The sequence below is a fragment of the Coturnix japonica genome, chromosome 3, assembly GCF_001577835.2.
Source record: "Coturnix japonica isolate 7356 chromosome 3, Coturnix japonica 2.1, whole genome shotgun sequence".
Classification (NCBI taxonomy): Eukaryota; Metazoa; Chordata; class Aves; order Galliformes; family Phasianidae; genus Coturnix; species Coturnix japonica.
Window position 1 is genome coordinate 28,988,555 of NC_029518.1, and position 14,652 is coordinate 29,003,206.

At 41.3% G+C, this 14,652-nt stretch overlaps 1 protein-coding gene across 3 annotated transcripts in view; it reads right to left on the minus strand.

The window, feature by feature from the left end:
* LOC107311309 (visual pigment-like receptor peropsin) overlaps nt 1–14,581 on the minus strand; it is a 37,612-nt gene extending 23,031 nt beyond the window's left edge. Inside the window, exons 1-3 of one of the 3 annotated variants that reach the window (XM_015857743.2) lie at nt 6,674–14,581; nt 3,771–6,089; nt 1,443–1,551 (exon numbers count right to left, since the gene is read on the minus strand). In XM_015857743.2, coding sequence (XP_015713229.1) covers nt 1,443–1,551; nt 3,771–3,830 — 169 coding nt within the window. In that variant the 5' untranslated portion in view covers nt 3,831–6,089; nt 6,674–14,581. Of the gene's footprint in view, nt 1–1,442 lie in introns of all 3 variants that reach the window. The other 2 variants (XM_015857742.2, XM_015857744.2) reach the window with 2 other exon arrangements.
* Nucleotides 14,582–14,652: the final 71 nt, after the last annotated feature.

Consider the following 14,652-nt stretch of genomic DNA (forward strand, 5'->3'; position numbering starts at 1 on the left):
TATGATTTAAGAAGTTCCTATGCAGCAGAGGAACTAAGTCAACTGGAAGACTGACAGCAATGGCAACAGCAAAAAGCCCCTAGCCAATTATATGAGGAAGCATGATAGCTTTGTAAATGGGATTATGTGTTGCCACAGCAGGGGAATGGCCTTACTGACCCACCAGGTTCTTTCTAGACTTAAATTCATCTGATTAATCCATTAACTGGTGGTGCAACCATTTGTGCGGGTTCACATGCATGTGAACAGATTGGGGATAAACTGGGACAATTCTGCATTACCTTACAGACACTGTTCTAATTAAGCTTATAAGTAAGATAGAAGTTTGGGGTTTTTTGTGTTTTCTTTTATTTTTAAGGACCTCTATTTTATTCCAAACACAACTTTCCTCCGCCCATACTTCCTACCAATAAAAAACCACAAGATCTCATATAAACATATTAAAATACTTAACATTTTATATTGTAACACCCACAGATTTTTCTCAAGCACTATCCTAAAGGCTAATAAGCTTCTTGCAATGTGTGATAAACTTAGAAAAGCAAAAAACATAACAAAACAAAATCTACTTAGGTCAGTCATTCAACAGGAGAAGCATTTCTGAATATGCAGTTTAGAACAACTGATGCAATAAGTTCTTACTTTCACATTTTCCTGTGAGGGTGTATAATTGGAAATTCTGATTACCTACCAAACCAGCATTCTTTAATGTTTCCTAATGTTTGCTTATATCCTGCATTGGGTCTGTCCCAAGTTGACAACATTAAAAAAGAAAAATGCAAAGCTGTGCTGGGATCAAAGTGAGTTCACATTGGGATATTCACCTTCAGATCCTTACTTTACCCACATAACGTTGTCATGCAGGAGGACCCAAAATGGTACTGAAACTGTTAGCAAGGGGTAATGATCTGCAGACCTTAGACCTCCAAGAGATCCTGTTTGAGGGTCTAATTATTACCAACGTCAAACATTTGAAGTAAAACCAGTGCAAATATTTTAACAGTTCAAAACCTGTAGAGCTGTATTTTCTGCCTCTCCAGGAAGTACTTGTAGGTTGCCAACTGACTGGCACCAGTCAAAATTCTGGAAATCAAAGGACATTAATTCAGTGTCTTCTCGTTTCTCGGTGGCAAAGAACTATTACATACATCAGAGAGGGTATTTTACCTTTTTCTTTTTTAAGTCTTCCTACTTGTTAAATTCAGCCAACAGTAGTTAAAAGTCTACAAGCTTGGTTTTTTTCTTCTCAAAAATTCTGCATTGGTTATTAATCTGTTAACAAAATAAGGCTGTACCTCTTTGATCTTGTAATAGCTGAAGAAAAAGCTGTGCTTTATAACACCCTGTTCTGTTACAGAAGAAAAACAATTGAATCACTTTAAGCTTTATACCAAACTCTACCAAGAGTGTAATTTCACTAACAAAGCCAAGACAGTACATACCTAAAGCCAGTAGGTAGAAGCCTATAATGGTCTCTCCTTGTTCTGTGACAACAGCTTCCCTGCTCAGAAAACTGATGTTGTTGTTCCTCCAGGGCGCCTGTGGAGACAACTGGACAGACATTTTCAGCAAAGCTTATGAGCCAAAACTTGCCTTTTCCCCAGTATGTCCCAAACACCAGGAAAAAACAAAATAAATCCAGCCTTCTGTTTCTGCTCAGACTATTCAGGGAAGTTCTTCAACTAGACTAATAACCTAAAGAAGGAAATTGCAAGGGACAGGAGCTTTGTAGCCTCCCAACCTGTTCTTATTATCTAATCCTATCTCTTAGTACAGGCTGTGAGCCTGTGACCGGTGAAGGCAGCAGATTTCCTCACATCCGTATTACAGCTGCTTACAGAAATCTTGAATGAAGAGTGTGTGTCTAACAAAAAGACAACCACACAACCCACGGATTTACAGACACACCAACGAGGGCTGTGCATATCGGTATATCAGTGAAATGCCATTACTTTTGTCTTTTTGTCTTCACCAAAGTCCATTAGAATTTTAATTCAGATGATATTTGGAGGAAAAATATCTTACAGAGGTTTAAAAAACAAACAAACAAGCAAAAAAAAAAAAAAAAAAAAAAACCAAACAGTGTCTCATAGCCTGAGAACATAGCTTCAGTACAGCAGAAGAAATCAACTCTGAAGTTACTTTACCACCAGGATAGTTACTAGTTTCAAATAAAGGAAAGACAGTTTTCGGCCTCTACTGGAAAGTGCCTTAAGATCCACGATTCTTCTTTTTACATCATTAAGAACCTGCCTATGTTGTGCATTCTAAGTACAGCCGGATTTTTCCCCCACTGTTGAAAAGTGAGTTATTGTCTTCTTGACACATTTTATGCACTTTAAGTGATTCAGCTCAGAGCATATTTAGTCTTTAATCACAGAATGATTTGGGTTGGAAGGGAATTCAAAGTCCACCCAGCCCCAGTCCTCTGCTGTGGGCAGGGCTGCCACCCACCAGCTCAGGCTGCCCATAGCTGATTCAGCCCACCCTTGAATGCTTCCAAGGATGGGCCATCCACAGCTTTTCTGGGCAATCTGTTCCACTTTGCACTTTTCTTTGTATCTTTGTAATCCCCACCAAATAAAAGAAAGAAAACATCTGTATCCAACAAGACAGCACATGTTGTGACACATGTTAACACCTCTAGCTCTGCTAACCCCTTGAAAAGAATAACCCTGTCATGATGTCTGTGGACTTGGATGATACAGTAAGAAAACAAATTTCATATTGGTAAGAAATTATCTTCTGAAATGTGACCATGTAGTTGTTCACTGCTTCCAAGCAAACAGACTTACTGAAATGATTTATGCAGAGCTTTGTCTAATGGTCACCTGAACCTCCTATAAACACTGGATGAGGCCAGTAATGCTTAAAACACATCAACGGATAAATGGGAATGACTGTACTAGCTGCATGCTGTTTGCAATGTCTACTTTTAAGAAAGCAGGCCTGTGTTACCCTATGCTGCAGTAGTGCCACTTTAACATTTAATTTTACATGCTACACACAAGAGCCACTTGCTACTCCTATCCCTGCAGAAGGCATTGTTATATCACAATTGCAAAAGCAAGTAAAACAAATCAGGAAATAGTTAACCAATCATAAGAGCAAAATAAAACAAACAAACAACAAAGAAAGCCCACCCCAAACCTGCTGTCACAGCTTAGCCAGATAAAAGACAATTCCAGATAGACCAAGGTGAAACAGCAGTGGTGTCAACTGTATTTATAGGGCAACTGATTACAGGCAGCAGTATAATAGAGCTGAATTGGCTTCAATGAAGTTTTACTCACTCACATCATCAAGCAACCATTACCAGAACAAAGCAAACATTAGCGTATGAGAACACACACAGGTGTGTTTGGGCCATGGTGAGGAAGGTGCGAGTCTCCTTTTTGACAATGCTTTTTCTTCTCTTGTTTCATAGTTTCATTAAAACTATGATAGAAACACAGAATTCTATCTTAGTGTGTTCAGGTGAGATTATGTTCAGGAAGCAAAAACACGAGCAAACCCCAAGACACCATGCATTCTTTTGTTGTCTGTCACCATGTCAGAGAAGAGGATTCTTTCCACTGACTTTGTGCTTGCTTGGCACAAGGCACCCCAGAAGACACAACCTAGTAAGGATCACACCCCACAGCTTCCCATTCAAACCTGGGTTCCTAAAATCCAGATGTGAGAGCAGATAATAGGAGCATGTTATAACAATAATCAGCCTGGGAGACTAGCAGAGAAGCTCTAGACAAGGTGGATTCTTACACTCTTACCTTTTCTGAACTTCCTGTAATAGCGTTTATTTCTCTGTATTCAGAAATCCAAAATAACATGTCCTCTTGGGATGCTGAAAAGGAAAGATGCTTTTTCTTCTGATGCCCAGTTCATGTGCCTGCACCCACCATGAACCAAACTGGTCTAATGGAGATTGCCAAGGTAGTGAGAGAGTCGCTCCCTCCAATAAGACCAAAACTTGGAAAGCATCTAGCAGACGATCCCATCTGAAAACAGCTATAAGTGGTCAGAGAACCACCTGTAAGCTGTGTAACAAGGTTTAAGTCAGAAGTATAAAGTTGGTAATGGGGAATCAGGCACTTCCCATAATTGCTCTACATTGTTCCTTACCATCATATATTAACCATTTGCTTTTCTCTCATGCCAGGTCTCACCTCTTAGAGAAAGTTTAGTGACGACTGATATTCTTCATGTCTAAACTTGGAGGAAAAAGGAAAACCATAACTCCTTCCTATCACATGAGTTACTTTATTTCAGGACAGCACTTATCCATATTCACAGGCTGCTCCTTCTCCTTTCCAGTTGGCACAGCTGCCCTCATGCCAAGATCTCCCCTGCCTCTCCTGACATCATTAAGGTTAAAAGTTGCCCTTCGTGGTGATTCAGGTGGATAAATGCTAATGAAATTAATTTTGAATAAACTGAGGCTAGGTGCAGCTGCCTCTCTGGCCACAATAACAAGCACTGTCCAAAGCCTCAAATTACTGCTGCTAATTACAAACATGTTTTCAGCCACCCACACCTGTGTGCTGTTTTGCAGGAACTGGTTTTTGCCTGGCAGGATAACTACATGTTGCGTAGGGAGGCAAAACCACAAACTTATCTCAAAGATAACAAACCAGAAAAGCTCAGCCATGTCTCTGATTGCAGACAGTGGGCAGCATTCAATTAGCAGGCCTCAAGAAAGCAACTAGAGAACACCCGTAGCTTTATGCTTCAGATCATAAGGTAGCCTTTAACTTCTACAACCCACCACAGGTTTAGCTGATGAAGGAATACTACAAGGAGCAACAGCCATGGTACTCCTGAGAGTGCAGTCACTAAAACACAAGTAGGCAGATACATCACTGCAAGGAAAATACAAAGGACAAGCTTCCAGCTGACAACACACTGCCACCAAATGTGAGGAACCCTCTTGTGAGGCCAGGCATTCATATAGTGCTGGTGGTTTCTCTAGTAAAACTAAAAGCCTGATACCTGTCCTGTCTGCTACTACAGAAATTAGGCTGTGAACAATTACCTGTTCATTGACGTACAGCTTAATAATCGAAACAAAGCAGGACTGCAAACAGTCACTACAGTTTTTCATCACAGCAAAGGGGGAACCTAGACAGGATGCAGCTGGAGTCATTCTAGCTGGAGGAAGATGAACTTTGGAGAAATCATCATGGTGGCAACTCAGATCACAGCGGTCATTCATAATTTCATTCTTCTTTCCCCAGATGATGCATCTCATAAAGCATAAGAATGGAAGATAATTTCTGTAATTACGACTAAGGTATTTTAACATTCTGCACAGGAGGTTTAACAAAATATCACAGCCAAGTATGCATTTCTTTTTCTTAAAGTATATATTTTTAATTATTATCCATATGAAGACATTAAACTGAAAAGCAACTTTTTAAATCACAGAATCATAGAATGGCTTAGGTCAGAGGGGACCTTAAAGATCATCCAATCCCCAGCCCCTGTCATGGCAGGGCTGACCCCCACCAGCTCAGTCTGCCGAGAGCCCTATCCAACCAGCCTTGAGCACCTTCAGGGATGGTGCACCCACAGCTTCTCTAGTCAGCTGTGCCAGGGCCTCAGTGTCCTCTGAGAAGAAAATTTCTACCTAAAATCTAACTTAAATCACCTCTTTTAGTTTAAAGCCATTCTCCTTTTCCTCTCACCATCAGTCCACTAAAAAAGTCAGTCTCCTTCCTGATTTTAAGCTCTATCTATCACAAGGCTGTAGTGAGGTCTCCCCTGACCCTTGTCTTTTCCAAACCGAATAAACCCAACTCCCTCAACCTTTCTTTATAGGAGAGATGTTTCAGCTTCTGTCAGCTTCTTTCTTAGCATTTAGTAGTGCCAAATGAGAGTTACTAACACTTTTTTTTAAAAAAAAACTTCTTTAACTCTTTCATTAATAGCACATGCAGGGAGGGCTGATATCATTATACCTGGCTGTGTCCTTCCTCATAATGTTGGGAAGACAGATGCCATCACCTCAGTGATCTTCCAGGCGTCATTGCTGTACACAGAACAGCTGGAGATGCAGTCTTTCTCATGGTAAGCTTCGATGCAAGGCATTTCTAAATAGAAAAACATTCCTCATTTTTTCTTTTTTTTTAAACTTCAAGAATTTCACATTCCTATGTGATCTACTTAACAAAACAATATTTGCCCAGTAACTCCAAAAGGCTGACAATGATGCAACCTGAGAATTTCTCATAGCACTTTGCTATATATAGGATATAAGTATGTAAATAATTTCAGTAGCTTCTGCTGAAGAACCATAGAATCACTTGAGATGGAAGGGAACCTAAATGCCATCTGGTCCAACTTTCTTGTGATGAACAGGGACACTGTCAGCTCCATCAGTTGCCCAGAGCCATGTCCAGCCAGACCTTGAATATCTCCAGAGATAAGGCTTCCATCACCTCTCTGGGTAATCTGTGCCCTCATTGTAAAAAAAAATTTATATCCAATCTAAATCTCCCCTCTTTTAGTTTGAAACTATGTCCGCCTGGAAATTGTCTGTCCTATCCTCCTTGTAGCAACCCTTCAGATACTGAAAGGGGTACAGGAAGTTCTTCCATATGATGTCCTGTCTGTGTGAAGTTAGCATTACTAGAAGGATAGGAGACAAGCCCTACAGAATACATTCTCATCTTACCCTGGGAGGTTTTAACACCGGTGCAGTTTGCAGTGCTGCTCAGACACTGAAGAGAAAAAATGGAAGCAACTGGTATCTCAGAGAACAAATATGAATTAACAGCTCCAACAGGAATTTCAGAGTGGATTGCCTGAGTAAACACAGCCTCTCTGATCTTGCAAATAAACAGAAAAGTACTTCAAAAGAAGCAGTATCATCTTTTCAGTGCCGTTTGCTTGGAGTGTAAGCAAATGAGCTGCTTATTTGGGCAAGAGCATGTGCTGCCAAGTGGGGTCAGAGGAGGTGAGGAGTTACTGACATCAGAGCTGCACTGCTGACACACAGCCGAGGAGTCAGGCGCTGCACCGCACTGCCGCTCCCATTCATAATCCTAGAGAGGTCAGCTGGGGCTGCATCTGCTGAGGGGAAAACAGAGACCATCACTGTTCTTAGACACACATAAATGAGCTTTCAAAAAGTGTCAGCCAGTCCTCAGGTCACTTCATTGGTGCAAACAGGAAAAATAAAGCCTAAAGTTTAAACAGCACTTTTCACCATTAGGGTGCCAAGGTGTTCCACAGAAGGTGTTTTATTTGCCCAGGCAAACCCAACAGATCCTCGCCAAGCTCATGGCCCGGTCACATCTTACTGAAGTGATCTGAGCCCCCTCTGCACCTGCAGTGAGACTGAGAGGTCCTTTCCCATACCAGGTATGAGATCAAACACATTTGCTCCATCATAATGTTTTCAAACGTACTCTGTTATTTGAGAAAGAGAACTGTAAGGCTCAGGTTTTCTCTATAAGCCTACAAAAAAATTACCTTTTAACAGCCTGGCAGGAAAGAGAAACTAGTCATGCTATCCAGACCATAGCAGTACCACTCCTTTTCCCGAACACTAACAGAAAGCTTTCATTTCTTACAGATATGCACCCCTCTCCATCTTATGTCCTGCCATCACATCCTCTGGTGTTCTGAACAGCAGAGAGGAGGCTGCTTTCAGAACCTTCATGACCCCATGATGCAACTGCCTGCTTGGGAGCCTGCATGGGCACATTAAGACTGAGGAAAGTGGAAAACTGTCATCAAGCTAGTCTGGTTTAGAATTACACTCCTCAGTCTATAGGTCTATAGGCATCTGTAGGCACCTGAATTTCTGAACCACACAAGTTCATACAGACCTTATCAATGGCTCAGTTGTTCCCTCTCCTTCCACAGCTCCATAAAAACAATTAATATGTTGTTTCATGGGCTGGTGGAGGAAGCCAAGGAAGTCTTCCTGTTGAGAGTATTGTTAACAGCTTTGAGAGCCTCTTGCTTGCCTGGTGCTGGGTTCTGCAATACTGAGTCATACCAGCTGAATACATGAGCGAACTACTTGAAATTTATAACACACTTTGCTCATTGTGATGCTGAGGTATTTCAGATTAGCTCCCGGTGTCAACCATACACTAGTCTTCAGTTTCTCAGTTTCAGCTTGTCTCCCTACTACTGGCAATGCTATGCGAACTGCTGCTGCTAAAAGTTCAAGTCAGAAATCCATCCAGTTTCAAACTGCATCTGATGAAGAGGCCAAGAACCTGCACTTCCCAGCACAGTTTAATGGCAATAGAATAAATACAGATTACAGATGAGGTGATAGTAAATTAGCTCTAAGCAAATTTACATGCATCTTATAATAAGCTAATGACTGGTGGTTATAGGCACTGAATTCCAGGAAAATTGAAGGCATATCACAGCAGGGCATCCATCACATTGCAGTGATAATTCAGACAACCCTATGGCAATGGAAACTCAAGTCTAGAAGTAGCATGAAGCAGGTACTCATTAAGAAGAGATCACGCACCTCCCTCAGTATTTAACCCCTCCCAAATGAACTCCCATATAGACAATATTATATTGTGATAAATTTTGTAAAGCATGTCTTTCATTAATAATGGATAAAAATGCACAAAGCCTCACCTGTGTTTATCATAGCATCGACCGAATGATCTAGCTTGAATACTTTCTCCTTTAAATGCACCCCCAGAACCGGGAAAGGATACTTCAAACCTGGCCGGTTGCTGCCATCCTGTGGCAGGTTTATGTATTTCAGTTCAGTACCAGAGGGAAAATGCGGCTTTAGAGGTTACATCTGCTATCAACTAACGCTTTTAAATGCTTCAGAAGGAATGCTTGTTATCTGTTAGCAGCGGTTTTCAAATCGTAGAAAGCCATGAGTCTTTACCTATAGGGGTTGTGAAGCCTCTTTTTCTGGAGATATTCAAAACCCGTCTGGACACTTTCCTGTGCAACTTCTGTAGGGAACCTGCTTTAGCAGGGAGTTGGACTTGATCTTCAGAGGTTCTTTGTAACCCCTACAATTCGATGATTACAGTGATTGCAGCAGAAGTGATCATCCCAGGCAGCAAATAAAGATTAGATATCAGGGAGCTCATGTCTCTTTTAAACAGAGAGGCACTGCAGCATCCAGTGGTCTAAATTCCAGAAATGATGTTAATGCTAACACCTCTATCCGCATAAGATTGCCAATCCCAGAATAAATTGGTGCCTCTGTTTTTGACAGAGAATCTGGTTGTACCCTCAACCAGGAAAGCCAACAGACTGCTGAATCCAAACACAGTGTGATAGGAAGGGAAACCATCCAAAGAGACTTGGACTACCTCGAGAAGTGAGCCCATCTGAAATTACTGAGATTCAACAAGGCCAGGTGCAAGGTGCTGCACCTGGAATGGGTCAGTCCTCAGTATGAGTAGAGTCAGAGAGAGCTCCTGGAGAGAAGTACTAGGGACTTGGGAGTCCTGATGGATGAGAAGCTGGACATGAGCCAGCACTGTGTGCATGAAGCCTAGAGTGCCAACAGTGTCCCAGGCTGCATCAAAAAAGAGGTGGCCAGCAGGGAGAGGGAGGTGATTGATTCCCACTACTCTGTCCTCATGAGGTCCCATCTGGAGTATTGCGTCCAGGCCTGGAGCCCCCTGCACAAAAAGGACTTGAAGCAGGTCCAAAGGAGGGCCGCAAAGACATAGGGCTACAGCACCTCTTCTATGAAAGACAGGCCGAGGGAGCTGTGCTTGTTTAGTCTGGAGAAGAAGAGAGGCGCTCTAGGGAGACCTCACTGCAACCTTCTGGTACTTAAAAAAAGGTTTACAATCAGGAGGGAGATTGACTATTTACATGGTCTGATAACAATAGGACAAGGGGGAATGGTCTTAAGCTAAAGGAGGAAAGATTTAGATTAGATGTCAGGGATAAGTTTTTCACTGAGAGGTTGGTGAGGTGCTGGATCCTGTGGCAGTGGGTTTGAAACTAGACAGTCTTTGATGTCCCTTCCAACACAAGTCAGTCTATGATTCTATGATTCCAACTCTGGCATTAAAGGCACTGCTTTTACAGAATTATCTCGAAGATAACAGGCTCTGTGGGAGTCCAAGTGCCAATTCACAGCAGAGTAAATATCACCTGCTGCTAACTTCACCTGTGCTGCCCAAGACCTCAGTACACAAGTCATTCAGCCAGATCATTAAACCTATAGGAGAGATGAACACTAGGAAGGTCAATACAACTTCCATCATTTCTGAAGTGTGAAGCCTGTGCCAAAAAGATGAGAAGGCCATTCTGTACACCACGTACAGCAGGACTGTGCCCACAGATATAAGTGCAGTACAGACTTATTTTTATTTTAGCACATGATGACAGAAGCAGAAAAACACCTGAGACCCTCTACGCCCAGCTGAGAACCACATAACAGCCTCCACAAACGAACTTGTTCCAACACAGACAAATGGGAATTTGTCCCCCAGAATCCTCTACTACTCTCTGAATCACACAAAACCTCCTCTTTAATGCAGATCTCCTACTCACAGCAGACCCTTCCTTCTGTGCTCAGTACTCAACAGCTTGCAGCAGCCAGGCAGGCTGCACTTCTTCCCATCAGCCTCTCACATGCTGCCTGCAGCTATGTCAGTGCATCTCCATGCTAGCAGCCCACCCTGGCCTGCTTTGCCCTTAGCAGCAGCAACCCCAAAACATACTTGCTCAGTCTCTGTGCTTCTTCTTGCTTATTCAGATACAATTTGCCCAGCTCCCTCATGCATTCGCCTTTGAAAAAGATGTGAGTCTTAGCTACTTACACTCTACAGGATACATACAAGGGAGAAGGGGCTTACAGCTTAAAAGCCACCCATGTAGGGAGAGGGGGAAAGAAAAGCCACTGGTCTGGAGTAGCAAGGGAAGATGAGTGGGCCCACCATACTTCTCTTACTGAGATTCTAAGTTAACATGACCACATGAGGTGGTCTGAGTTTCAGAGGGGGCATGAGAAGGCGAAGGAAGAACACAGGCATGGAAAGAGGCAGGAAGGTCCAGCAAGGAAAGAAACAGGGAAAACACAATACTGCGGGGCTTGGCCCTGCCCAGGAAACAGGCTGAAAAGAGGTACAAGGCCAAAACAACAACAAAAAGATTATCTTTTCATTGGTGCTGCTACTTACCTGCTGAATCAGCAAGACACTGCTGAGGGTAACACTGAGGATCCAGTCTTACCTTTCTTCCATAGCTGAGCTCCATGGGGATCAGGCTGAGCACCTCCATAGCAGCAGAGAACAGCTGCCTTCTGACATGCTGCGATGTCCAGACTCTCAGCTGTGAGAAGGGGACTGTTTCTCATTTGCAGGAAACCAAACTTTTACAAGAGAATGAATGAGTACCCATTCCAGAGCACTGTGTTCTCATCTATGTTCCTGATACTGCTCTTACTACTGAACTGCGCTTGTGAATTGTTTAGGAAGAATACTAATGGAAAGAGCATTGAAATCCATTCTGTGTTCTTGAAACACTTGGCTTTCAAATAGGCTTTTCAAACTGGAGCATTTCTTCGGAACAAAACAAAACAAATCTGCCCAGATAGGCAAACTTTGTTCAGGGAGCCATTTCTAAGAGAACACAGAACTGTCTGTCACAAGCCAGCAGAGCTTTGGATCAACCCTTCAAAAGAAAACATCACTATCAAGAATTATTTTTGGTGTCAACGTGTGCACGATGAAGAATGATCACCAACAGTTTGCTAACCCAGGCATGAAGGTTTAGGAAACAGGTCTTTTTTACACTGGACTTTATAGGATTTTACTCATTTTTCACACATCCATGACAGCAGCCAATGCACGTACAAGGATGCAGCTCTGTACCCGTTGGAAACCTCAGGTTATTTTACCTACTTAGCAGAGCTTTTCATCCTACTGAACTCAGTTATAGCATGCTGCTTCCAAGAGACATGTGCATACAACACTAGAGAAAAATCAGAATTAATTTTTTATTCCATGAAGTTAAGGTAAACCCCAAACAGGTTTAAAAATGAACAAGGAAATAATTGTGAGTTCTGCTTGCACTAGTGCAAAAAGAGGATTCTACTCTATATCTGGAGGAAAGGGATGAGAAAAAAAAACAGTAACAAAGTCCAATAATTAATTCTCGCAATTCATGAAGCTTCTTCATCTATTCTTCTTAGAGTACACAGTGACCAGGCAACAGGGAATCATCACTGATCAATACATAAAAACAAAAATAAGTTCTGAGTTAGATCCCAGTCAAAGGAAGCACGTACTTTGTTTCATCAGCAAAGACAAAGCAATTCAAACAAACAAATGAATGTAAAACCCCACAAAACTAAACAAAGTAATTCCTTCTCATTCTTCAGCAATAAGAAACTGTTGACAAGGAAGGTACCTAACACTTCTCCATCACTAGATGTGTCCTATGTAACCTTACTAAAGGTCACTGCTATCTGCAGTAGGCATCTTAAAAATAAATCATAGAATCATAGTTCTGAGCACATTATCTTCGTATTACAACAGGTAGATTTCCTTTATGACACTTTCTCATTTGGCTTAAAATAAAGAACACTGTGCCCTCAAGACAGGCAGGAAACAAAATTCACCTGACATAATTAAAGACCCACATTTTTCATTTTGCACTGAAACTTCATTTCTACTTGATGAGAGTTTTTATGGTTTCTGTACTGACTTCGTATCCAGGGATAATTTAGAGTCAAACGAGAAATATTAAAAAAGTTAACACTGCTATCAAAATGAGAAAATAATTCCAAACCCAGAGAGATTGTTGTCAGTACAGTACCATAATAATACACTAGGGCACACTTGGTGGAATGATGGGACAAGTCAATAAATTAAGGCTTGGATGCATCAGAGCTGAGAGTACTTCACTAGAGAGCTTTGCTTCCAGGCCTTTCCTGACTTTTAAGAGAACTTGCTGATCCTCACTGACCTCACTGGAGAAGCAGGCTGCACACGGGCTTTGTACCACCTGGAACTTCAGGAATTAAAGCTTGCATCTTAAATTGACCCTTTGAAAATGAGGAGGCAGCTGCTGAAAGCAATGATGTGTACAACCAACACTACTACTGAGCACATACAGTACCACCACCTTCTGTGCTAGCTGCAGTTTCCAAGCAACATGCATGCAGAAAGAACAGCCAAGGTAATCTAGACTAGAAGCAACAAAGATGTGAACTACTGCTATAAAATCACCACACCAAGATTAAGGATACAATTACCTGGCAAGGTCAGCAGCAGATATTCTTTACCACCAGTTATCTATACAGTTATCTGTACCGCTGAGAGTACAACTCGATTATTATTTTTCACACTAGGGGAATCGATAACAATATTGTTTTCTTTTTTCCTTAACTGAGACAATATACTTCAAGAATTCTTGACCAACTTGGGACACGCTGCCCAGAGTGCCCGTCACTCACCATTTGATTCCAGCAGCAAGTGAACAGCCTTAACAAATAAAACAACTGAAGCTGGAGTTAAAAACAAAGCTTCTAAAGTAAATTATACAAATACCTACCTTTAAGTCACTTTTAATTCAGTGATTTTAATTCACTGAATTCACACAGGAGACTCCTAGGAATTTTCATACTAAAAATTGAACAGATCTTTGGTAAAAATGCAGGTATTTGCCAGTAATTACTGGTCATAAGTGTCCATCTTATGACTATCTAGCTGAAACTAATAGGAATAATGAAGCCCAGCTCCCTCAAAGCATGCAAGACTCAATACTGGAACTGGAAATAGGATGAATGAAAGAATTTGAAGTACATAGAATTCCTCAGAAAAACAGAGTTGCATGGTTCTTTTTACTCACATGCTTTGAGATTTATAAAGATTTCTATTGCACATACAATATTTCCCACTTTTGGGAACTGGTGTTTAATGCCAGCATCCAACGTACATGGTAAATGGATATTTTTCATCATATGAATAGATACTTTTAGTAAGTCTAATGAAGGACACCATAAATCCACGCAGACGCTTGGGTCACTACAATTGGTTTTGTTTTTTAGGGCTTAGTTTGAATAGAACCCATCTGAAGACAAAATGATTTTACCCCTTTAAAAAAGAAGTAACAAAACGGGGTCATCTCCCTCTCTTGGTCAATTTCCAGTTATCAATAATCACAAGTAAGCATTTCTAGAGAAAAACATGCCACAATGACTTTATAACACATCAGCTAAAGAAATAAATGGTCTCCTGCTTGTTACAGGAACTACTAATCGAATACAAAAACAAAAATACCCCTTCCCCATGTATGACATACTTACGCTGAAGGTCTCTTATTGCTGATGAATATTTAATGTAATTATCTGTTGGCTGTCCGGTGCTGAGAGAAGAGGAGATTGGGGATGAAAGAAATTTAAACTTAAATAAAAAAGTTCCGCAACAAAGAGGCACAAAAGAAAAAATAGGGAGGTATTTAGAAAGAAAAGTCAAAGTGTTCTGAGAACTGTTTTCAAACTTTTCTTCTCCTTTTAGCTGACCAAAGTGAAATAAGTTAAATAAAGTCTGACACTTTTAAATGGAAACTGCTGCTTGAAACACACCGCTCTTTAGAATCTTATCTGCCGGGTGTTATTACACATACTATTAAAACCTGGTATAGAACTAAGAGAAACTCAGCCTAAAAAAGCTCCCATGTTTC